A 27,748-nucleotide genomic window follows, 5' to 3' on the forward strand; every position below is an offset into this window, starting at 1 on the left:
TGTGACTTTTGTGATTCCAACAAAGGCTATGTGTGGGACAATGGGTTAACCCGTTGATAACTGACTTCTGTGATTCCCATAGGCTTTGTACAGGAATGATCCTGGTCTCATAGACAAAAGGGTTAAGAACTGAACATGATATTCAGTCAGAGTTTGGTTTGATTTTGTCAGGTGACGATGATACCACACCCACGACAGGAAAAGCTAATTTGATTTTACTATAATATAAATGTTGTTGGAAAGCAATCAATAGTTCAGATTAATCATAAAACCACAGCTCCTATTAGGAAACTTTGGAATGCATACCAACAGTTCATATTCACTAGGTCAAACTGCAAATTACAGAACCCAAAAGAAGCAAGGGACATTGAATGACAAGCTACGATTGGCTGTCAAGGTAAACAAATCAAGACTTAGTAAACGTCTGTTTGGTTGGTTAATTATTATTTTCAAAATGCTCTCCTGAGCAAACAAAATTTTTGTGGATAACTGACAGAAATCAAACTAACAGTTCAGTAAGGGGAACAAGCTTGGGATGAATCCAGGAAAAATGTGACATATGTTGGTTTCAACCCATCTCGGTGCACCAGGGAAGCATTTCACAAAACAAATAGTCAGGGATTTACAATGAGTATTGTTATAAGCTACTGAAATCCACGCATCTGATTGGCTGAGAGCTAAATTGTCAGTGAAAATCATTGACTGTTTGCCTCATGAAACACGCCCCAGGAGAAGAAATGACATATGTTGATGGTAACCCATCCCGGTGCACCAGGGGTAATCCAATTGATGAGGAAATGTTCGAACATCAGGAGCGGGAGCATTCCCACCTTCCCATTCAAGAGGGATTGCGAATACATGGGTGGAGCATTCGCACTTTCCCATTTAAGGGAAATACCTGGAGGTTTTTCCTAATCAATACATGTAATTCCACCTGGATCATTTTGACCCGGAAACCTACAAAAAAAAACAATATTTATTTCAAATTGCAAAATTTTTCTAGATAATTTCATTTCTATTTTACATCACTCCACCTCAGGGGCCCGTAAAACATTTAGTTTAATACATGTAGCAATGATTGTAGAAGATTTATAAATAATTGATTGCATTAACAACAATGATCAATGAAATGTGAAAATCAAGCGTACAATTAATCACTAACTTTCGCGCTACCAGACCCGGAACTCCTTTAGGGCATATAACAGGGGTTTGAGTGGTCACAAATAAAAAGATCAGAAAAAAAAAAGAGTGATGATGATGATGGGTTCTTGTAAAGCGCCGGTATCCGCCTCAGCTGGGCGCTCATGTTGAAAAAGTCGTAAATAGAAAGAGCTCCCACAATTTTTGTAGAGAAGAAAGCCTAAAATAAGCTGAAATTAAGCTATACACAAACAAAAAATGAAATCAGCTAAAAAATCTTAACTCTCACACTCCTGATATAATCTAAGAATGAATCGGCATGGTGATATGCTCATTGGGGCAGAATTCACCAAAACTGAATAGGATTCAATCAATACTCTCATCATCATTTGAGGTTTGAAAATGTTTTTCACAGTTAGAGTTTACGGAAATTTTCCTGATAGGGTAGGTGTGAATGCATGATTTTGGGGCAAGATTCTAACCAGCTCAACCCAAACCAGCTGAGAATGCTGGATGACAGATGGAATCTGAGATGAAAATGGGGATCAGGACCAGCAGGATTTGGAATGGAAGATGATGGGATAAAGGAACATATAGAGGTAGTATGAATGGTTGAAAATAATACATACATATATACATATACATGTACATATAGTACATTCCATCTTTAATAGATAGTTAGGTAAAGACTAGAAATATTACATATTCAAATTATCCTATTTTAATCATTTATTATGTAATTGGCACTTAAAATACAAAATAATAATATATCAATATCATTACATAAAATTACATCTATAGACGTAAGAAATATTTGATAGCAGTCCCCCCACAGCATCAGCTGGTGGCCAGAGAAGAGAACAAATTCAGTCAATTTTACAATCAACATATTAATGGATGTCTGTTAAAAAGCACCATGTAACGAATGTCTTCTGGTCTTCAAAAAAGATCATGAGTTACAGATATATTTTGGTTATTTGAAAAAAAAAGTTTTACTAGAACCGTTTAGAGTCACATTCACTTGACGTAGAAATTAATGTATGAGACTACACACAAAATATTGGCTCAACTATTTCACAAAAAAATTAATGACTGTGAGAATATTGATGAGCGATAATTTACAATGGACTATTGTATTTGATATTCTCCCTGAATAAAATAATCTGAAAAATGAAAGCTCATAAACCTGTCACATAAGGTGGTTTCAGACTGCCTCAAAGTATTTTCAGTTCCAGGTATTTTCTGATCGGGAAATTTACCCCGATCAGAAAATACCAGGTTATATTGGCAATGTGAAAGTAAATTACGCGTTATCTCCCCGAAAGAAAATACCCACTAAATAGTAGGTACTTGTCAAAATTACGAGAACTTTCGCAGGGATTTTTCCAAGGTCACATGTATTTTGGCAATGTGAAAGCAATTTACGGGAACTTTTAGCCCAGTATGTAGTTGGGCACGGGTGCCTTGGGTGGCTGCTGAGCTAGTGATTTTGAATCTCGCTTATCAGACCATACTGCGCATGCTCGTAACTTCAGGAACTTATCCTGAAGGGTATGTTTTGGGGCGGTGTGAATGCAGGAACAATTAATAGGTATTTTTTAGCCTTAAAAGTTCTCATAATTTAACAGGGATTCTTGTAATCGAGGCGGTTGGAAACCACCTACCGTATGGGTACTAGTATTCAACCCGGCATAATTCAAAGATTTTGACATATTCCCCAAAATATTTAGAAATAGGGAATTTATCTTAATTTCATACCTTTGTTATTTCCAGGGTAATCTGTTGTCGATATTTTCTTTGTCAATCTGTCGACTGTATGTGCGGAGGATCGAATTATGCGGCGATGGCCTTTTGCACTGAATGGTACTAGTATTCAACCTAGTGAGGATTAATAGCAAATCTCAAAAGGGTTTAGATTGCTAAATTAGATCTAGATCTATGTAAGTCTCTGGCTTTGATTAATTCCCTGTTTGGTCTCATCTCAAATGGTCTAGTCCATAGTCGGATGGGACAAGGGCAGATTGAGAGACAGGGCCATCTTTCATCGCTAGGTTGAATACTAGTGCCGACGGGTTGAATACTAGTACCAAAATCCGTCGCCATATAATTCGATCGCCCGCGCACACAGTCAACTGGTTGAAGAAAAAAATAACGGAAAAAGAATAACCAGCATTTGCTCTTGGAAATAAGACGGGTTTGACAGGCGCGTAGCCAGGGGGGGGCGGTGGGGGCGGTCGCCCCCCCCCCAAAACGTCCCCAAAAAGACAAAAAAAGAAGGGAAAAAAGAGAGGAAAAAAGGAAAAGGGAAGGGAGGAAAGGGAAGAAAGGTAGCTTTGTCGGTTTTTTTTTCTTTTTATTCTTTATTTTTTTTCTCAAAAGAGAAACTCCTTCACTCTTGCTTTAAATTTCTATATGAATTTTGCTTCCCGCGGTTAAATGACAATATTGAAGTTCTCCATTGTTTCCCCACCCTTTCTCTAACTCTGCTTTTCCACCTCAGCTATATGTGTTTCTTGCCAGTTAAAGTTCAAATGTATAGATTAGGGCATGGAATTAGAGTAAGGTTAGGCCGAAGTATATGAAGTTATCTTTTTTTTTTATTGATCGCGCAACTCCGGGCGGGTAAAATCTTTATATCAATTTCTGCCGTCACCTCCATAAAGTCAACTTCTCCCGCTTTTCAGGTCATTACTAAACAACCATAATTTGGGGCAAACAGGTTCCTAATTTAAAAAGAGGAATGTATAAAATTCGTGTCGTATTAAATAAAAAAGTACAATATTTTTTTCAAATTCTATTAATCTTCATGTTATTTCCCTGCACATTCATCTCCTGTCCTGTTTTGCGCCCTCAGTTTGAAATTTTGAATGACACTTAGGTTTCTTTATAATTCAAAATGAAGCGCTTCAGGATAAGTCAAAGAAATTAGGCATCCTTTTTTATATTATTTTAATAAATCACAGAAGTTTCAACTTTTTGCGCACTATTTTCCTTGTAATGAAGTTCAATAATCTTAGGAAATCAATTGAATTAGAGCCGATGGGGTATTAGATATATCTGCATTTGATGAAACGTCCGCCCTTTGAAATTTCAGAGTTTTATTGCTCTGCGCGGGGAGGAATGTCTTCCTCCCGGCATATACAATTCTTCTCCTCTGTTTTGCGAGTTAAAGATATGCACTATCGCTAAATTGTTTGTAATCAAATCTGATATTTCCAAGGGAAGTATTCAATATATCTTTGAGAATTCCCTTTTCTCGGGACCCTTTTCATGGCAAAAAAAATTGATAAAACGCTTTAGCTTCCGCGCTTCGCGCGGGGTTATAATGATTTTAATTTCCTCCATTGTATTCCTTTTTGTGCGTTCACAATCACTTTTGAAAACAAGGTTCAAAATCACAATAAAGTCAACTGAATTGGAGCTGATATAGGTACTAGAGACAAGAGAGACGGCTCCTTTTCATTTTAATTTATGAAACACCAAAAGCTTCGCGCGGGAGGGGGGAACTCCCCCTCCCTGCACCCACCCCCTAGGGAGCGCGCTTCGCGCGCTCTGTAACTGTTGGCACGCTTCGCGTGCATTTACCGCCCCCTCCAAAATGAAATCCTGGCTACGCGGTTGGGGTCTGAAATTCAGGTAAATTCTATATTTCTATATATTTGAGGAAACTCTCTAAACGGGTTGAATACTAGTGCCCTTACCGTACTGTATGCAAAATGGTTCATTACTTTCCATAGACCTTAGCAAAAATTATCCCAAAGGGCTCACTAGTTTGACAGGAAATACATAAAATTAACCCAAAAGGAAAAACAGAAATTAACAGACAAGGCAATTGGCAATAGAGTGAAAGAACAGTCAATGAAAGAGATTAAAGTTGGGAAGTCCATTGATTGCAAACAAAGGACGAAGTTGGGGTAAAGGAGCAAATGGATGGAAGAATGAGAAATGAAAGGAATGATGAGTTGGAGATGCAGATCAAGTAAGAATGCCAGGTGGCGAAAGGAATTCAAAAAAGAGATGATGAGGGAGACGAGAGGAGTAGATATTGGGTTTTGGCTTGAGAAGTTCAGAGAATCACAGTTGAAGGAATTCTAATGCTGATGGACAAAACTTGGACAGATATCACCAAATCACCAAGGACATAGTTACTAATCCCTAGTACCAACTGTCACGATTTGCACCACGATTTAAACAGCGTTCTTAATCGTGGGGTATTCGTAGTGATCTTATCAGATCATATCAGATCAGTCGTGGCAATTGTATTGATCGTAAGAAATTTTTTAATGGTTAAAAGATTTTCGCGATCAGTTACGATAGGCCAATCATGGCGTTCGTAAAGGATCGCAAGACAGTGGGAGCAGGGTATTAGTGTTTACAAATTATAATTATCACTCCGCTCATTGGAGTTGACCAGTCTTGCCTGCATACATAGTCAATGCATGCACATGCCCCACACCCTGGGTGATGATTTGGAGCCAATTGCTATATGAGGTGTGCACTACTAGTACTAATATTTCTACTTATAGATTGAGTGACACAGAACTAGCCTCTGCCAACTCAGGAGTGTGCATAATACTGAGCAAATACAATGACTTTCAGATTCTCCACTCCCTGGGGAGTACTCAAGGCAGTCATCATGTGACACACTGACAATGCACAGATGGGAAATATATTAAGGACTTTCACACCTTCACAACCTGGGGAGTATTCCAGGCAGTTGTCATGTGATATGACTGAGGCATTCACAATGAGATAGTCTACAGTGACTTTCACATTCTCCACTCCCTGAGGAGTGATCCAGCTAGTCGCTGTGTGAGAGGTGCACAGTGCTGGGGAATATAATGGCCTTTGCATCCTTCCTGTTGTACCCATTTAAAGGACAAGTCAACCCCAACACAAACTTCATTTGAATAAAAAGAGAAAATCCAACAAGCATAACACTGAAAACTTCATCAAAATCGGATGTAAAATAAGAAAGTTACATGTATGACATTTTAAAGTTTTCACTTAATTTCACAAAACAGTTATATGCACATCATGGTCGGTATGCAAATGAGGAGACTGATGACTTCATCTACTCACTATTTCTTTTGTATTTTATTGTATGAAACATGAAATATTCTAATTTTCTCCTCGTTGTCAAGTGAAACAACTATTAATTCCTCCCTTAACATGTGGAATTAGCACTGTTTAATGCTATATGGTACAGTGAAGTTGGTCCTTATTGTCAAATCTGTAAAAAAAAATGAAAAAATTGTATAATTCAAACAATAAAAAACTAAAGAAATAGTGAGGGACATCATCAACTGTCTCATTTCCATATCACTGAGTTGTGCATATCACTATTTTGTGCAAAAAATAAGCAAAAGTTTAAAATGTCATAATTTTCTTATTTTACATCCAATTAAGATGAAATTTTCAGCGTTATGCTAGTTTTATTTTTCTCTTTTTATTCAAATCAACATTTTCCTGGAGTGGATTTGACCTTTAAGACCTGGGTGAAGAGTGGAATGACATCAGAGAATGCTCATGCTGTTGTGGGATTTGAACACCTGACTGAGTGAAAGGTGAGTGTCATAACCACCTAACCATATCACTTCCTCATTTCTTTTCTCATTTTGAACAAATTGGGGGATGTACAAGTACACTATGACACAAGGCCCATGCAACCAACATTATGGAAATGCCCCTGGTTAACAAACATACATTATTATTGCCCAAATTTGTATGATCACTAAATTTACTATTATTATCATCATTAACGAGCATATTTCCTGATTACTTTCAACTGCTGGGGCTTTAGTTTGAAGTCTCCAGTTTTCAGTTTTCTAAAATGCAGATTCTGTTTTCTTCTTAATTTTCCATTTTCCAAAACGCAGATACATGTAGGCTATAATTTCTCTCATGATAGACTCTTATCTGAACTCACGGCTCTATAGTAACTGTAAAGTGGACTGATGAAGAAAACTGTTATCTTAACACACTCTGTAGTATCTGTAAAGTCGACCGATGAAGAAAACTGTTATCTGAACACACTCTGTAGTATCTGTAAAGTCGACTGATGAAAAAAAAATGTTGACCTGAACACACTCTGTAGTATCTGTAAAGTGGACTGATGAAGAAAACTGTTATCTTAACACACTCTGTAGTATCTGTAAAGTCGACCGATGAAGAAAACTGTTATCTGAACACACTCTGTAGTATCTGTAAAGTGGACTGATGAAGAAAACTGTTATATGAACACACTCTGTAGTATCTGTAAAGTGGACTGATGAAAAAAAAATGTTGACCTGAACACACTCTGTAGTATCTGTAAAGTGGACTGATGAAGAAAACTGTTATCTGAACATACTCTGTAGTATCTGTAAAGTCGACCAATGAAGAAAACTGTTATCTGAACACAGCTCTATAGTCACTGTAATGTGGACTGCTGAAGAGAACTTTTCTTTCATCTGAACACAGCTTTGTAGTATCTGTAAAGTGGACCACGTAAGAAAACTTTTATCTGAACACAGCTCTATATTAACTGTAAAGTCAACTGCTGAAGAAAACTCTCATCTGAACACAGCTCTATAGTAACTGTAAGTGGTCCGCTGAAGAAAACTCAACTTGACCTCCCAAATAAATTGATAATTTGAAACAGCACATGGTGGAAGCCATCAGACAGCAGCCGTGACAGAAACTGATCTGAGAGAAATACCCATAGATTACCGGTGTCAGACGCCATTCCCTCAAGCCAGATGTACACCACAGATCGGGTTAAGAGAATATAGATTTGAAGATTGTAACCAGAAAGAGTCACAGTCCGACAATTTACCAAAGTGTCAATACCACAGGTTTTTCTGCAGATTTGGTGAAACGAGCTCATGACATTCAGGTTATGAAGAGAGGTGGTACTGAGCTAAGGGATTATTGGCATTAATCGAATGAAAAAAAATGGTCAAGAATTATTTCATTTCTATGAAATTAAGTTTGGTCAACTTTATTTTATTTTATTTCTTTCTTCATCTTCTTCCTCCTCATCTTCCCCACCCTTGTCAGCCTCCTCCTCCCCTCATCCTCTCTCCTTTCTCCTTCTATACCTTCTCCATCTCCCTCTCCCCTCTGCCTCCTTTTCCTCCTCCTATACCTCCTCCACCTTCTCCTCCTCTCCTTCCACCTCCTTCTCCTCTCCTCTCCCCTTTTCCTCTCCCCTCCCCTTCCCCCTCCTCCTCCTCCTATACCTCCTCCACCTTCTCCTCTCCTTCCCCCTCCTCCTTCTTCTCCTCTCCTTCCCCCTCCTCCTTCTCCTCTCCTTCCCCCTCCTCCTTCTCCCCCTCCTCCTCTCTCATCACTCCTGCTCCCCCCTCTCTTTCTCCCCCTCTCCCCTCCCCTTCTCCTCTGTCCTTCTCCTCCTCGATTACAATAATAATAGTCAGTCTACAGTACATAGAGCATATCCGACATATCGCATAACTATGTCTGCATGTGTACACTTCAGAAAATAAAGAAAAGAACATGATGCGTTACTGAGGTGAAATGAGGTGCATTTTCAGGTCAGAGCTCCTCCTTAGTCCTTCCAAGAGGCCGTTCTCATTACGCTTTCTAAAACTAGTTTACTGGAAACCGATTCAGGAAACCACTTTGGAAGATCGCTTTGCTAGTGTTCTCACTTGATCACACGAAAGTGGTTTTCAAAATCACTTCACGTAAAGCGCTCTTGTTGCTATGGAAACGCTCTCAGTGGGGTGTCACGTTTCGCGCGAAATTCAAAACCGCAGCATAGGCATTCTACACCTGTCGTGTGGAGTAGCGCGCTCAAAATGTGCGAAGATCGCTTCCCGAAGAACAGTTGTGTCCTCACTTACGCTAAAACCACTTTAACGAGGCAAAGCGATCTTGAAATCTACATCGCGAGGTGGTTTTCCAAACTGGTTTGGAAGATTGCTTCCAAGACCGCTTTGACCGTTCTCACTACGCGTTAAACTAGTTTCCACTAAACTAGTTTCCAGTAAACTAGTTTTAGGAACGTAGTGAGAACAGCCTCTATGTCTAAGGACATCATTGATGCTTGGTAGGTGGCCATCTAATGAACCAGCATGATGTGATGTTTACTTGATGGACTATGAAATGAAGTGTGATGCTACATGATGAGATAGACCTTCATAGGTGACACGACAATTGCTCTTGCAACAATTGCACCGGGCTTAATTTCGTTTAAGATGTAGGGTTAGTTTTAGGGTTGCAATAAGATTTTATGTTAGGTTTAGGCTTTGGGTTGGTAGGGTACAGTGTTGAACCCAGAGTTAAAGTTGGTCATTCGATTAGTGAGTGGAATTTGGAGCGGAGCAATTTTCACCGGAGAAAATGTCATGAAACCTCAAAATATATCTACAGGCAGGAATCCATGAATATGGGAATACAACTCCAATCATGAGTAAAAGGCTTAGCACAGCTTTGTATAAGGGGATCAACAATACACAATGGTAATTAAGGGGGTATAATTCAAAAAATTAAAAAAACAGAAGAAATAGTGAGAGACATCATCGACTGTCTCATTTGCATGTCATTGAGTTGTGCATATCATCGCTTTGTGAAAAATAAGCAAAACTATTAAGTGTCATCTTTCTTATTTTGCATTCGATGTTGATGAAATTTTCAGTGTTATGCTAGTTTGATTTTTCTCTTTTTATTCAAATCAACATTTTTCTGGGGTGGGCTTGTCCTTTGAGTTCCCCTTGTTGCAAGAATCTGATCAACAATCATTTCCAAGATATGCAGACCTGCCAACCTCTGGGAATGAAAAAGTGTATTTTTCTCCCAAAAAGTGTATTTCATAATAAAATGCGTGGCGCACTCGCTCATCGCGGTGCTCAAGCTGCATGCAAGCTAAAATGCACACTGCTCTTGCAGATGAAAAAAAAAACATTTAAAAATGTGTATATCTAATCCTGGTTTTAACAAAATGATTGAAAAAAAAACAAGTTAGCTGAAATTACATTGATCTAATAACCATATTTGTGTAAGTTTTATGAAATAGAGACATATAGCGACAATTTTTCTCAATAAATTACGATTTTGAAAAAAAAAAAAATTAAATAAATTTTTTTACAAAAACATATATTTTAAAGAAAAAAATGTACTGCCGTATTTTGGTTGCAAATACGTACTAAATACGCCCAAAACGTACTGGTTGGCAGGTCTGGATATGGGCTTTTGCAATCAATCGCAAGATTCTAACAACACCCCATTGGATATAAATAATGAAGAAATATATTATTTGGCGTTATATTCACTTTCAAGGTAATCTTTTTTCATATTTCATCTTCAAAGCTCTATCGCAGGAACAATGTCTTCAGATAAATGAAAACTCAGGTATTTTACTCATACATTTTCATCTAATATTAGATAGCGGGAGAAAGAACTTGAGTCCGTTACATATTCTATGCATCAAAAAATGCATTCGAATGGTGTTCTACATTGATCAGCCTGATATTGAGATCTTAACATGATCAGCCCATCTCAAGAAAACAAAAAAACAACCTGCAGTTTAAAAACCCGTTTCCATCAGGCAAAGTTTGAGATTCTCACATGAGCATGAGGATTAAAACTCCATTCCAAGCAAAAGTGGACATTTTCTAAAAATTTATATTGGCTCTATATCATTTGGTCTACCATGGGTTCGCCCACTATCCACATGGTCTAATTGCCATTTCGTCCACTCACCAGTTGGTCCAATATCCATTTGGTCCAATCATTACGTCTATGACGTCTATTACGTCTAAAGAGAGCGGTGTTGGCTCAGTCGGTAACGCGTCTGCCCGTTGAACCAAAGATCGTGGGTTCGAGTCCACCCCGGGCAGATGACTGAAGTCAGTGCGTTGTGTGTAAACGTCTCTCCCATGTTTCATAGATGCAGGCTATGTTACAATGGAAAACACTCTGTCCCTCGGATAGGACGTTAAATGGAGGCCCCGTGTAGAGGAGAGTCACCACCTTTGCACGTTAAGAACCCACTGCACTATTCGTATAAGGGTATAGGGTTAAACCCCGGTGTAGTGGTCCACCTGCATTCCCCCCAATCAGTTATATCGGGAGGAGAGACCTGCGGGTCATAGTGATTCAGTTCGCTTTTCGCCTCCCAGGCACAGGTAACGCCAAACAAATAATAATAATAATATGACCATTTCGTCTCATAACCAGTTACTCTAATATTTATTTCATTTTCATTCATTTTGCACATTTAACACTAGTCCAATTTAATAGACCAAATGGTATATGGACTAAATAGATATTGGACAAAATGGTAATTAGACCATGTGGATAGAGGACGAAACGATGGTAGACCAAATGATAGTAGACGAGATGGCGATTGGACGAATCGGAATTAGACCAATTGGAAATAAACTGGTTCAATGATAAAACGTAAGGCCAGCGATGAAAAGGTGATTGGAGGCTTCCTGCCAGATGACACAGATTTTAATTTTGCTAAGGCGCTGAAGGTGGCCAATTTAATTTTTTTTTAAAATAAGGGTGCATGAGTTGAATCAACTTTGAAAATTCAGGATTAGAACCATGAAACTGCCTGCTACTTGTCTTCATTATTAATCATCTCAAGCACGGTAAAATTGCAATACTTTTGTAAAACGCATAGAGATTCTGTCGAATATTATGCGCTATATAAGCATCTATTATTATTATTATTATTATGGGGGAGTTGGGGTAATTTTACCGACAGAGTGCTCAAAAGAGCCCTGGAACATAATGAAACCCGCCTCAGAAAATCCCCATTGTTCAAAATCATATCCAATGTTTTAGAGTTAGGCAGTACATGTACGTGTAGGTTGTAAAAAGTCCATGTCACCCCCAAAAATATAAGAATAAATTTTGCCTGATCTCAAGAAAAATCTGGCCAGGACAATTCCAGATCTTGCTGGAAATCAGAGATGTGTCTTTCCCCCACAGGTATCCTCCAGCCGGATTTTCCATAGCAATCCTTCACTACATAAGGTGGTTTCAGACCGCCTCGAAGTTCGCCAGTTCCAGGTATTCTCTGATCGGGAAATTTACCCCGATCAGAAAATACCAGGTATTTTGGCGGTGCGAAAGCAAACTACGCGTAATATCCCCGAAAGAAAATACCCGATAAATAGTAGGTACTTGGCGAAATTACGAGAACTTTCGCGGGGATTTTTCCAAGGTCGTGGGTATTTTGGCGGTCTGAAAGCAAATTACGGGAACTTTTAGCCCAGCGTGTCGTTGGGTGCGGCGCCGTGCATGGGTTGCTGCTGGGCTAGTGATTTTGAATTTCGCGCCTTGCTGCTTATCAGACCATACTGCGCATGCTCGTAACTTCAGGAACTTATCCCAAAGGGTATGTTTCAGGGCGGTGTGAATGCAGGAATAATTAATGGGTATTTTTCAGCCTAAAAAAGTTCTCGTAATTTAACGGGGATTCTTGTGATCGAGGCAGTTTGAAACCACCTATAGACAATTTATTGGAGAGTGAGGGAAATCTGCCAAGAAAAGAAGCATGGCGCCTTTATAGCTGGAATCCTGATAGAAGACCTTATGCAGACTGTTGACAAGCTGCGTTAGCTGAACCAGAAATGACAGGCCAAATTTCAAAACGTGGGCTGATGAAAACAGGACATTGGTTACCCATGTAGAAGATGCTCGGAGTAAAAAAAAAAGGATCCTTTGTGTATTTTGAGGATGTTCATAGCCCGAAGCCATGTATCAACTCACATACAGGTGCACGCGTGCTCAACAGGGAAAGGAAAGATAGAACGAGTGAGGAAAAGAGGAGATTAGAGAGAATCGACAGGGAGGGAAGATAGAAAGAAGGGAATATTCAGTATTAAAAGCAAGACCCTTGGTAAATTATGAGGATGTTCGTAGCCCTAAACCATGTATCAACTCACATACAGGTGCACGCGTGCTACATAGGGAAAGGAAAGAGAGAACGAGTGAGAAAAAGAAGAGGTGATGAAGGAAAAGGTAAAAGATAGAAAGAATGGAATATTCAGTATTAAAAGCAAGATCCTTGGTAAATTCTGAGGATGTTCGTAACCCATATATCAACTCACATACAGGTGCACACATGCTCCCAAGGGAAAGGAAAGAGAGAACGAGTGAGGAAAAGAAGAGATTGGAGAAAATAGAGGGGAGGGAAGACAGAAAGGGAAGGGAGGATTTTTTTATTTTCAGTATTATAAGCAAGATCCCTGGTAAATTCAGAGGATGTTTGTATCCCTAAGCCATGTATCAACTCACATACAGGTGCACGCGTGCTCCATAGGGAAAGGAAAGAGAGAACGGGAGAGGAAGCGAAGAGATGATGAACGAAGAAAAGAGGTATAAAGAAAGGAAGGTAGAAATAAGAGGAGGGAGGAGTAACGACTCTGATCAGTCTGGGACCCATCTTAAAAAAGAGTTACCATAGATTAAAAATCAATCTCTAATTAACATTGATCTAAAAGTCACATCTCTTAACTACACAAACAGATTTATCACAATTTGAGATTAATTTGAATATTTTGTAAAACTCTTTATACGTCGTCGGGCACATGGAGTTGGTTTGGATTGCATTGAATTTCAGTGTTTATATACATGATAGCCTTGTACTGTAGCCATGTACATGTACCATTTAAGTTTACAATTGTACCATAAAGCACTTCTGTGAATATTGGCCTTAAGTTGTGCATGCTGTTCAATTGTGTTGGTTTATGCTCTTTTTTTATTTATTTGAAATTGTCTGTTTTAAATTGATTTTTTTTTTATATGTTTTTTATATGTTTGTAATATTTGTATATAATTTATAAATCAGGGTCTCTAAGGACAACAGTATAGATGTTACTGATGGAGCCACCCTTCTAAAAGAAGATTGATTGAATTGATTGAAATATATTTATTCAGGAAAAAAACAAAAGATCAGTATAAAAGCACTGTTTTACATGGTTACACTTCGTAATTCCGAAGGTTCGTAATTCCGAAACACGTAAATTGCCTATACCTCGATGTTCGTTAATCCAAAAACGTAAAAGGGTTCGTTAATCCGAACATTTGTGGCGTTATTCCGAAGGTTCATTTTTCCAAAGGTTCGATAAGCCGAAAACGAAATAAGGTTTGTTGTTCCGAAGGTTCGTTAGTCCGAAAACGAAATAAGGTTTAAATAGTTAATCATTTAGTTTTCGGACTAACGAACCTTCGGAATTACGAACCTCATTTCTTTTTCGGATTAACGAACCTTCGGAATTACGAACCTCACTTCGTTTTCGGACTAACGAACCTTCGGAATTACGAACCTCATTTCGTTTTCGGACTAACGAACCTTCGGAATAACGAACCTTCGGAAATACGAACCTTCGGAAATACGAACCTTCGGAATATCCGAACTTTCGGAATAACGAAGCTTCGGAATTACGAATGTATGCGGTTTTACATAAAGGTCCTGAAAAGACTCATAAATAAAATAAATAGATATAAATCACATTGGAGATAAATCCGCTCCTACTTCACAATATTCAGGCTATCTTAAAACAGCCAACAAAAGTTCAGGAGAGCATTCCACAAACAAACTTAAGTGATTTTTTAACTGTTCATTGTTATAAGCTACCAAAATCCTTGCATCTGATTGGCTCAGAGCAAATTTGTCAGTGATTGTAATGCTTCGTGAAAACTACCCTGGCGAAATAGGGGTGCACGCTTAGGAAATCTTGAATTTATATTACTGACTATTGTTATAAGCTAGCGAAATCCTTGCATCTGATTGGCTCAGAACAAATTGGTTTGTGATCTTAATCTTCATGAAACTATCCCCTGGCGAGAGAGGGATGCGGAGGAAATCTTGAATTTATTTATATCTCCGAGGCTGAATGTCAAGGCTGCTTCGTGCCTCTCATGAATAAATCATTGTATTTTATTGCACTGCTGGTAAACAAGGACCACATGAATTGCTCCACCTACATGGGGAAATTCATAATCGAAGGACAAAGACTTTTATTCCAAATTGTATAGAATGTAGACTCCCAAAAAAATCTCAATTTCATAAAATAGATACATGCACTGTGGATTAACAGTGACCGCATGCAGGAACTACATGTATTTCACATACATGGGACATTTATATAATACACAATGTAATTGAAGGAGGAAGATATTTATTCCACATTGTATAGATTACAGACTCCCAAAATTCTTAATTTTGCAAAACAGATACATGCACTGCAGACAAACAGGGACCACATGCAGGAATTATTTCACATTATTGAAGGAGGAAGATACATGAATTTATTCTGAATCATGATGTCTAAATTTTGCTCTTTCACAAAACAGATACATGTATGCACTGTGAATCAACAAGGACCACAGGACTAATGTTGTAACCCGCAAGTGAAAACCCGAACCGTACCGTCCCGCATAATCCAATAATTTGCAAGCGGGACCCGCTGACCCGTCGGGTTTTAACCCGCAAGTACGGTAAATTTATCTTTGAAAAATTAAAATTATTTCTGCAATCCCCACACTATACAGGCTCAAATCACGAAAATATATGCCAACTACTAACCTAGCCTAGAGTGTATTTACTTACAATTTGCAAATTCGCCTTTTATTCCGGAGAGAAAATGTTTTTTTGGGTTACTTTGTACCCGAAATGGGTTGGCTCTGATCTCGTAATCGAAAGCATTGCGCAATTAACTCCTCGGATCGGAGCCGCAGCTCAGCGCACTAGCTACATGTAGCCCAGGCTGCCCAGCAAATTCGATGTTCAGTTTCCCGTCGCCCGCCCGCGTTATGAAATTTGGACCGCGTTTAAAAATCAAATTCTGAAAATAATTCATTATTTTACTATTTTGACATAGATCTAGATTCAGAACTGATATAAAACATTAATATAAGCTTTTCAGTCACAATTACTTGTATATCATGTAAATACCTGTAATTCTTTTCTTGTTTTTTTCTTGTGAATGGAATGACACTGCATGCTCAACCACACCTCGAGCGATGTTCGTGCAGGCTCCACTCAACTTCACTTCTGCTACACTACGCTCTACCTACCCGATGTAGCGGTAGTGAAGTGGAGTGGAGCCTGCACGAACATCGCTCGAGGTTTGGTCGAGCTACCTCAATAAATACCATAGTCTAGTAACCTTGCATTGATGAGTTGTCATACGGCATATCAGACAAGAAAATCATCAAACAAAACTCAATCTGTTTTACAGGGCCGACGGGAGGCTCACGCACGTACGCATTGGCGCTTGTACTAGCTAGCCAGTCTGAGCTCTGTCTCTCTGCCAGAGCTCTGGGGGACAATTCGCTCTGTAAAGGCCTCAATGATGGTGATTTTATGTTTCAGACAGAGTTTATATTTCGGGAATATTATTCAAAACTGCCAATAAAGTTAGATGATTTCTTCATTGTCATGTATATTTAAGTTATTAATGAGTTCATTCTCACCAAATTTAGACTCCCCCATAGAGAAATGCAATTTTCGTGGAGATCTGCGTTTTCAAAGAACATCAGGAAAAGTTAGGGTATGTGGGCCTTTATTACATGGCCAAGTACTGGAATTAGATGGAGTAGAAATTAGATATTGAATTCATTTATATCCAAGTTCAACTCATAGTCACACCCACACAAACACACCCACATCCAAGATTCTAAGCATGAAAAAAATAACTTTAAAATCATGCAATATTAAACAATAAGTAATAATTAATTTAATAAGTGAACAGGGATTCCTCAAAATACAAAAACGTAGCATTTGAAAAGAGCCCCCGAAATGAAAAAAGTAGCCTCCAAAACGGTAGAAATGGAGACCCTGAAATATTACCCAAAAAATGAAAATGGAACCCCCGAAAAAAAATGATTGATTTGCTCCCTGGCTTCAAGACAGTTCCACAGAATAAAAGTGCGTTCAAAGGTTACAAAAGGTCAAACTTTCATCTTCTGGAAAATAATGAATAATGAAATCCTCATTATGAGCTGGAAAAAATGGGACGGGAAACTCGACATCGAGTTTCATTGGCCTATGCGATTGCTTTTGACTAGACTGTGCTGCGCTGCACTGGCGCGCGCTCCTTCTTCGAAAGAGCAACTGATGTATATTTATGTCGAACTGTCTCAGTCCTGTTCACTGTTCACAAGACAAAAATACGCCAGCATTTTTTAAAAAGGAAATATCTACGTCTCTAAAAGAATCCGCCACGTAAGAAGCACATGATCCTAACTCAATTTTCATTGTTAATGTTTTTATTATGCGTCGTTACTTCTCCCTTTTTTTCGCATGACGGTCTGCGGGTTTGAGAATGAACTCGGCCCGGCCCGCAACCCGCGATCGGGGGCATACCGGCAGGTTAACCCGTACCGCAACGGGTGCGGGTTACAACATTACACAGGACTGTTTCACAATTCACATACTAATGCACGGGAAATTTATAATTGAAGGAGGAATGGTAGGCCTACAGATTACATGCTCCCTAAAATTTGCAATTTTCACAAAAAGATACATATAAATGGACAAAAATTACGCTATACACTCCATAACAAAAAAAAGCCCCCTCATGGGTCAATTTTCAGGATACAGCCTGTTTACCTCATATATTCATATTCAGCATAAAAAACTGGTCTAGAAGCATCATACGAAAGTTTCTCCTTCTCCGAGTGGCACCTTGCTCAATTATAACCAAGACTATATAGGGACCAATCCTTTTGAAGTGAGATTTCCATTACTTTTTGGAGAGAGAAAATATTAAACCATGCACATTTTGCTCTAGAACGAGCAATAATGCTCTTTATAAAGATGTACATTTAGGCCCGTATTCTGAAGTCAGGTTTAACTTAGACCATGGTCTAACTCTGAGCTAAAATTATGGGAAGCCAAACGTTTCAAAGCTTTTATCAAGTATATGTTTCTTATGTTTACTGTGCTCTTTCCTGATTCATCGTTGGTGAAGACAATCATCTATTTATACTTCCTAGACAATTATGAATGATTTGAGAGCCAAATGAGCTGAAATATGACATCTCTACCGTTAGTGATTTATGTAACAATCGGCTATCCATACTTAAACCACAACTTTAAACCCGAGTTTAAGTTAAACCCACCTTCAGAATACGGGCCTTAGAGTTTACTCTAAAGGGATAGGTCCCCAATATCTCTCCGAGGGGAGAGTAATTAAACACTAGACTACCTCATGCGTTTAGAGAGTATCTATTCACAATAAATACAACCAGAATTTTTAAACACCAAATCAAATCAAACTTACTAATTTTTGTCCGCTTAGTACTTCGAGTAAAGCAAGGAGGTGTGTTCCATCTCGTAGGTCTGAATATAAATCCTGAATAGGTGGTTTGGATTCCTAGAAGAGAGAACAAAAATGTTCAATTTACTACCAGATTATCATTTCATATCAATCATCAACTCTTAAAAAAGGGAAGTTCCAGGGTGCTACATAAGCACTTGCCCGATTGCCCGGGGTAAGTAAAAGTAAGAGTCGGGCAAGTGTTTTGAAGTAAAGACCAAAACTTCTTGCCTGAATTGGGCAAGCAAAATCTCACAGTAGAATGACCAAGATTAGGGTCTATATGATATGCTGACCTTCATTTTGGACATGGCAGGCAAGATAAAATCACTTAGGAAAAAGAAATGCAATTTAACAAAATAGATCATGTCAAAAGAGAGTAAAAGGTCAATGGTTTATAAAACCGCAAAACTTTCTTTTGAAGAGGTAAAACTTTTTTTTTCAACAATTTTTTCGGGCAAGTGAAATAGATTTTTGGCCAAGTATATTCCAACTTTTTAAAAATTTACTTGCCCGACTGGGCAAGTGCTTCTAAAAAGTTATGTAGCACCCTGCAGTTCATCCTGACAAACAGTTTATTGTAAAAATGGTAGAAAAAAAATAATGAAAAATATTGGTGATGGTTTGAGGAAAATCCATCAAAGATTTAAAAAGTTATTAGAATTTTAATTTGTTGATTTGTGAAGTTATATGCAAGCAGCTTCCCAAATTATCGTGTAGTAAACAAAGAGTACATAATGAAATGTGATTTTCTCCAAAAATTAAAAAGAAAAACATCAACAGAAAAATACATCACACCAGTTCCCGAAAGAGAAATACAATAAGTCATCATGGACCATTAAAAAATTGAAATTTATGCATTTTATATTACACAACATATGGGGCAGATGCTCATACAGTATATGACGTCACAAATCAAACAAAAACTTCAGATTTTTATCATTCTAATAACTTGTTCAATCTTTGATGGATTTTCCTTAAACCTTCACCTATTTTTTTTCTGGTATTTTTTACATCAGACTTTTCTTCAGGGTGAACTTCCCCTTTAAAGCAGATCAATATGTACTTGTATCTTAAAGAAAACTGGGGAGTATTCATGAAGCTCCAATTCTGTGATTTCTACTGACTAATTTGTTCAGAGCCAATCAGATGCAAGGATTTCAATAGCTTATAACAGCCATCAGTAAAAAATCACAGACTATCTGTTTAGTGACAAGCTCCCAAGGAGCATGTGACATGTTGACTCCAACATTTGCAACAGCAGTCATCTACATGTACGCGTATACTGCTTTAGCTGTACATGAATGACTACTGCTTTTTCCAAATCTGACCCAAAGGCCGACTGATTTTGAACCAATTTTTCAAATACAATCATAAAAAACTCCTTAACCTCCCACTATTACAAAACGTGGGTGATTAAATGACAGAATCTGTGTAATTTGATTCTTCTACAATTCTCTTCCAAATAGTGTCTTCAGATCTACTGTAGATAAACACGATGTAAGCTAATATACAGTGCATCCTAGAGAAAAGAAAACCACAAAAACGCCCGTAGCAGCATGCATAAGTACATTGCAGAAGGGCGTTTCGGCACCCACACTGTGCATAAAGATGTTTTGCTCAGGCGTTCTTGCAACGACACAGCAAATTGGCAACATACCAATCTTTCAAGTATTGCTACATGTACTTGACTTTACTCAGCTGAATTTTCAGTCCCTGGGTATAAATGAATTAAACAAAGCTTTAAGTGATGCAATAAATCCCTGAGATACGTCGAGAAATCTTGATCTTGGCAACAACAAAAAACTCTTCTCAAATCGTTAATTGCAAATTCAAGAGCTATTTCATGAATTTGATCTGAAAATTCTGATTCACAGACTGCATGGTGAAAAGGATTGGAGCCGAGATGGGGGAAAAGGGGGAGTAATATGACGTGAGCAAAATTTAGTTCAAGTACCGGTAACAATACTTGTATGTATACATTGTTGACCGCAGTGGTACAACTGCTCTATTAAAGCTTTCACTATATGACAAGAATATAACCATCATATTGAAAAATAAACCCTTGTATTGTTACCATGATAAAGACCATCATTGACCATCCCACATATGCATTTTTGTGTTAGTGATCATCAGAATTATCTGTTTCAGCGAAGATTTCCTGATTCCACAAAAATAGGTTAATTTCAATGTACCAGAAGTAGATGTACATTTGTATGATCATATGGTGGCATTTAACCTTGATTTTAAAGACTTTTTCATGAAATAAATTGTTTGCTGCAGTTACTTTCTTTTACCTTCAAGCTTTATAATGTGTACAGTACAAGAGAGGTAGAGATTCGTGTGAGGGAACAAATAGGCCCAATCTTAACTCCAACTTCCCCGTGTTCTTTATACCATCGTGTACTCAGAGACATGTTTGGGACACATTTAATCTTCTAATTGAGTTACAGAGTGCTTGCTATGATTAAATCGACTCTGACAATACTGACACTTAAGGTATCTGCATGCTCATCTCTTTTTACATCTATACTCTCTCTCTCTCCTTGCATGTCCTAACAATTAAAGATCAATCCTTATCTTTCAAAAATGAATGTGAATGTCATGTGTAAAATAAGGCTCCTGACATCACATCGGGTTATCACGTCCAGATGGGCAATCGCGAAACCCGACCATTCGAGAAAAGGGCTCCTTCAATTCCCAAAACGTCGGATCCAGTTTACCCGACCATTCAAGAATTTGGCTATAATTTTCAAGAAACATCGGGTAGATTATACCCTTCCATTCGGGAAGTTGGGGGCCCTTTTCTCGAATAGTCGGGTTACGCGTTTGCCAGACCATGCAGACGCGATAACCCGACGTGATGGGACAAGCCTGAAATAATCTCTTTTTATATAGGCGTGCTATTATTATCATATTATTTGTATCAATACATGCACCAGCAATGTTCATTATCATGAGAAGCGTGTGGGTCAACCACCATTTCCCAAGAGATGCAAGATAACATAGGCCGTGCATGAAAATTGAAAAAATATAAATATCTGAGTCTGACTGAAGAACAAGTGAGATCCCAGTTATTTTTCACCGACTATTGTTATAAGCTACCGAAATCCTTGCATCTGATTGGCTCAGAGCAAATTTGCCAGTGACTATCACCGACTGCTTGCATCATGAAAGGCTCTCCATCCCTCCCCCTTCTCTCTGCTCCCGTTCTGACAGTCCGACACAACTGTTTGAGTGACTACATGAGCGGTTTCATAATAAGGAGGAAATCATGATTACAAGCGAGTGCTCACGTCTGGAGCATGCCTACACATACAGTGAAGGCGTGCCTCACATTCTTTCCCCCGTACAATAGTACATGTTTACTCAACAACGGCATTCTGCTGTGTCAATCTTATTAACTTAGCTAATGATATCTTCAACGCTGTTTCAGGCCCACGAATGCCTATTGTAAAAAAAAAAAAAGACTGCTTAAAAACGATACTTGCTTAATTATTTCAAATGTTTACAGTCTGACTTTGCTTAAATGCTGCCACGAAATACCTTATTCCAAGGCACATATCACAAAGAGTTAGAACTATGGTATCTTTGCCTTTATTAAAACTACAGTTTATGTCTGGTTTTCTCCCCTATTTCCTTTTGAGGCCTACATGTACATGTACATCAATTTCAAGCTCCATGGCTGTCTCCACATTTCAATTGATAATATTATATGTTTTATATACATTTTTAATAGTTCATATACATGTATATGGTTCAACAATCTAAAAAAAAATCAAAGTAGGGCCTATAATATAGATTTTACTTAGAATAATATTATGTTTGTTAATCATTGTTGTGAAATGTCTGCTTGTTATGTTGAAAAATAAATCCTTGGATATTCTACTTTGGAAATCAAATCAAATGTACCATAGATACCCTGATGGTTATTGGCTGCTGTTTCAGATCTCCATTAAGAAAGACCTTTAATTTTCAACAACAACAAAATCACTAGATTGCAAATTCGCAACTGTGGTTTGAGCTGAACATCTCTGAAAACCATGGGAGCATTTCATGACACAAATAATCTGTGATTTTCACCAACACTTGTTAAAAGCTACTGAAATCCGTGCACCTGATTGGCTGAGAGTAAATGAATCAGTGAAAGTCACATTTGCTTCATGAAATGCACTCCCAGGTTTCAAAGGTAAGGAAATATTGATTGTTTAGTCTGACTGCCCTTTCACACAGTAAAAAAATTGTAATTTGAATGATGATTCCAGTGAAAAATAAGGCTAATGACGAATTTTTAGCACGAGTGAAACCAAATTAGAATCACGAATTGCTAATCACAAATCACAAATTCAAATTCTACTCTGGAGGTGAATTCCAGTTAAGTTTCATTCAAATTACGATACAAAATGTCCGTGTGAAATGTCCGATGATTGTAAAGACGATATGCAACCAGCAATACAATGATGATTCAAGATTCATGTGTAAAAAGGCCCCTAATCTCCCTGCCACATTTGATTTTTAATTTTTTCATCTTATTCACCTAAAACACTTAATTTTCCATTCCATGTCAGTGTCTTTAATTTGCTTCACATTTACATGCATTAATTGATTCAACATTTCTACATGTACCTTAAATTTAAATATTCTTATTAAGAAAAATGAGTATATATTCAAAGGCTAATTTCCATTCATAACCTTTCTGGCCAAAATGTCTTGAATTTCTTTACACTAGGACACTTTACACTGGGAACAAATTGTTAGAAAACAATGAGAACGGTATTAAAATGCAAGCTAATCTTAAAAACCTGTGTTTTTGTCCATGCTATATGTTTGTCTCACATGACAGCATCAGACCATTGCTAAAAGCCCTACTGTCAATGTAAGACAATCTTTGCTCTTCCTCATTCTGATTGCATGAGGTAGTTTTACACCAACCTGATCACCAGAAAATATCCGGTAATTTGTTAGTGTGAAAAAAAAAACACTTTTGATTAGCCTCAAAGAAAAAATATGTCATTTACGTTAGTCGGTAAAAATAACAAATTTTCCAGCGATTTCTTCCAAGGTGGCGCCAAAGCTCATTTGGAAAAGTGGAGATCTCAAAATCTAATGCAGGTCCTCTCAACCTGATCGCAAAATGATGCCTGGTATTTTGCCAGTGTGAAAACAAAGTTCTCGTAATAATCACAAAAGAAAATACATGAAGTGAAGTTTGAGCTACACTTTAAATCTTTATGGATTACTACCTCATGCATTATTTCGAGCGTTTCAACAATATTTTTTGTACGACAAGTTGTCCGATCTGACAACTTTCCTTGAGTTTGATTATCTGAGAAGCAAATGTTACTATGGTAACTGATGGATGAAATGGGACTTGTTGGATAAAATGTCCAACAAGTCCATTAATGAAATGCTCCTCATAAGTTCCTGCAATTTACGGATATATTCCGTTCGGGGCAAATATGAATACCCCCTCTTGTCGAAGATGTTGCTGATTGCTATAAATAAACTCCGTGGAGGGTTTGGGGGTACTGCAATTACAGCTGGATGCATCCAATTCAAATCAGTTGGCTGAATTCAGAATTGACTTCTGCTCGGAAAAACATTTTCCTCTGCATAATACCATCCTATATTGACGTTATCTCGTCTGCCCGCACAGAGCATGCATTGGGATTGCCGTTTGAGTAGGTTATGGAGCAAATGAATGTAATTCAATTTGGGAAGAAGACAGATGCTAGATTCTGAAATAAATTGTTCTTTTTTTTCTTCATATCAAGATTAGCTATCAAAGATCAAGTTGAGAATAATGTTCAAAAGAGTGTTTATAAATATATTTTTGGGATTGATAGTGCATCCTATTCAGTGAATATATTCACATATTCCGTACATATGATACACGATCAATTACAAAATTCTAACACTAAAAGGACGTTACAACTAACTCAGAATTAATTACAAGTCAATCCCAAGTCTTGTAATGAGTCATACATTTAATTCTTAAAAACATAGGTTTACATTAATTTGACTTTGAAAATTCTAAGCGGCAAGATCTCCTGCCGCCTGTGTCTGTGACATGTTATGAAAATGAAAACCACCCCCCCCAAAAAAAAAAAGGTGGAGCGCCTCTGGCAGTCTCACCTGCATGAAGCGATTCAATGTAGTAGCAGTGCTGACTTTGAAAATTACTAAAAAATAATTATTCACAAAAAACACCATTCTTATGATACAATACTATGTTCACAGACAATAAATGACATTTGACCTTGATCACGTGACCTAAGACTTGTCAGTGATACTTGATTACCTCTATGTCAACGATTCATTAACTACTAGTATATCCATAAAATTTTAAAGTTATGACAGCAATTTAATAATTACCTCCAACATGGCCAAAGTTCATTGACCTTAATGACCTTTGACCTCGGTCATGTGACCTAAAACTCAGGCAGTACGTTCAGTAGTACCTGATTACTCTTATGTCCAAGTTTTATAAATCAAATCCATAAACTTTCAAAGCTATGATGGTAATTCAACAAATACCCCCAACTTGGCCAAAGTTCATTGACCCTTAAATGACCCTTGACCTTGGACATGTGACCTGAAACTCAGGCAGGATGTTCAGTAATACTTGATTAACCGTATGTCCAAGTTTCATGAACTAGGTCCATATACTTCCTAAGTTGTGCTGTCATTTTGAAAACTTAACCTTCGGTTAAGATTTGATGTTGACGCCGCCGTCGGAAAAGGGGCGCCTATAGTATAGTCTCACTCTGTTATGCAGGTAAGACATAAAAATGTGCTTCAAACAAGTGAAATATAAAGTGACCGGAACACAATCTTAATTTCATTCCATACATACATCTCCCCAGGGATCTTAGTAAATCGTAATTTTTCAGTCACAAATAGATTCTATAAGTGTCTGCACAAATTTGATTTATTTTCTCTTCCTGGGTGTTTTTCATTCATATGAACAATATTACATACAACATGAATCAAAGTTCGGTATTTTGGGTTTTTTTTTAATATTAAGGCCTTTGTAATGATAGCCTTTGCCTTTAAACCAAATGCAAATTTGCGATAGATTACTGGTCTACTTGACAAGTCAAAATTGAAAATATAAACTTACCTGGACTAATTGTGCATTGACCCACTTGCTGAATGTTTTCTTTTGGATATCTCCTCGTTCATCTGAGAAATAGAGAAGAAAAAAAGGAGAATATGAATAATTAAGAGTAATCACATCATATAACAGAGGTTTTCCATTATTTATCCCATGTTTCTCAATCATTCTCTGTTGGTATGATCACAGTCTATTCCACATTGGGTTCCACAGTGTATCCTAAAGTGTGTTCATTGTGTGGAGCATGATATAAAATCATCTTCACTTTGTTAACAAAAGGCATTCTCACACTGTTTAATCTGAGGATCAAACAGTATGAATCACATTTTTACCAAGTCCACCACATGAACACAATGCAACACTTACAGTACACTGTACAGATGTCCACAGTTTCAAATCATCTTCATATAGTCCACCATATGAACACACCGCATCACTCACACTGTACAGGGAACCGTTTCATCAACATTTTTGTCTGACAAGTTGTCAGATCTGACATCTCTCCTTGATTCTGATTGGCTGAGAGCCACTGCTACTATGGCAACTGTCGGATAAAATGGGACTTGTCGGATAAAACGTCTGTCAAGTCAATCATGAAATGCTCCCCAGATGTCCACAGTTTTAAATTATCTTCACATATTCCACCATATGAACACACTGCTAACACTAACACTATACAGATGTCCACAATTTTAAATTATCTTCACATTGTCCACTATATGAACACACACTAACACTCACACAGTTAATACGGTGTAGTGTGAAATTATCCACACAATGTTAAATATGAATACTTTATAGTTTGAATCATATCTTCAATAGTCTTCGATGTGAATACACTGTGAAAACTCACACTGCGTAGATGTCCAGTGTGAAATTATCTTCATAATGTTAGCTTTGAGCATTTTCACAGTGAGCATCACATCTTCACATAGGTGTGTAGTCTACAATTTGAACACATAGTTAACATTCACACTGCTAGGTGTCCACGATGTGAAAACACCGTTAAATTTGAGCATATTCAAGCATGAATCATACTCTGTGAACACACTCTATGAACACTCATAGTGAAGAGATGTCCACAGTGCACCTACATAACTTTAACAGTATGCATCACATCTTCACTATAATAGTCAACATAGTCCACCATTTGAACACACGGTGAACATTCACACTGTAGAAATGTCCACAGTACAAAGTCATCTTCATAATGTTAACTGAGCATTTTAAAAGTGTAAAACACGCACTCACATAGTACACTACATGTATATGAACACACTGTGAATGTCCACAGGTTTAAGTTTTCTTCATAATGTTAAATCTGAACATTTTAGCAGTGTGAATGACTATAAAGTAGTATTATGCACACACTGTGAACACTCACATGGGGTGCGCAAATTAAAGGGGGAGTGAACTGTGTGTGGTCTCTCATTGACTGTGTGTTATAAATACATAGTCTTAAAATATGTTTTCAGATATCTAATATTCTACAGAGAATAAATTGACCTATAATTGTATTTGTATAGAGAAACTAAAATGTTTTGAGAGGAAAAGTAAATTGTTTTGCTACTTGGTAACATAATTATTGCGGTATACATGTATTGAGTAGTTAATTAGCATGTTACCATTCAAGTGGGTCTACATCACTAGACTACACTAGCATTATGGGTCAGGAAACTGGCCAGGTATGAGTAGTTGAGAACTCGAGATGGCGCTATTGCTTTGTAGAATTTTTAGTCAACCCGAAATCAATCTTTAAGAAACACCATGTCGCCGACCTAAAATTAATCTTGGAAGGAACAAGCAGTCATGCAGACATGTGACTTGCGGGGCTTTAGAAAATGAAAAAGCTATAAAGTCTGATTCAAGTGGTCAGTTTCCTGACCACTTGTGAAAGCACAGGGTCCACCATTGTCCAGACAAATATACTTTTCACACCTCCTTCGGCAAACAAGCCCTCTTCAACTGGCACTTCAAGGTTTATTAGATGGATTAACTAGAGAATCTTTGACACTGTTCTCACTACGTTCCTAAAACTAATTTACTGGAAACTAGTTTAACGCATAGTGAAAACGGTGGAAGCGGTCTTGGGAGCGATCTTCCTAACCAGTTCGGAAAACCACCTCCCGATGTAGTTTTCAAGATCGCTTTGCCTCTATAAACTGGTTACAGCGTGAGGACACAACCGTTCTTCGGGGAAGCTCTC

General features: G+C 37.8%; 1 protein-coding gene across 1 annotated transcript in view; it reads right to left on the minus strand.

Annotated features, from left to right (window-relative positions):
- The window catches only part of LOC129258797 (dystrophin-like), an 87,786-nt gene extending 62,076 nt beyond the window's left edge, over positions 1-25,710 (minus strand). Inside the window, exons 1-2 of the mRNA XM_064097994.1 lie at positions 25,549-25,710; positions 18,390-18,482 (exon numbers count right to left, since the gene is read on the minus strand). Coding sequence (XP_063954064.1) covers positions 18,390-18,482; positions 25,549-25,710 — 255 coding nt within the window. The remainder of the gene's footprint in view (positions 1-18,389; positions 18,483-25,548) is intronic.
- Positions 25,711-27,748: the final 2,038 nt, after the last annotated feature.

This window comes from Lytechinus pictus, chromosome 4, assembly GCF_037042905.1.
Source record: "Lytechinus pictus isolate F3 Inbred chromosome 4, Lp3.0, whole genome shotgun sequence".
Taxonomy (NCBI): Eukaryota; Metazoa; Echinodermata; class Echinoidea; order Temnopleuroida; family Toxopneustidae; genus Lytechinus; species Lytechinus pictus.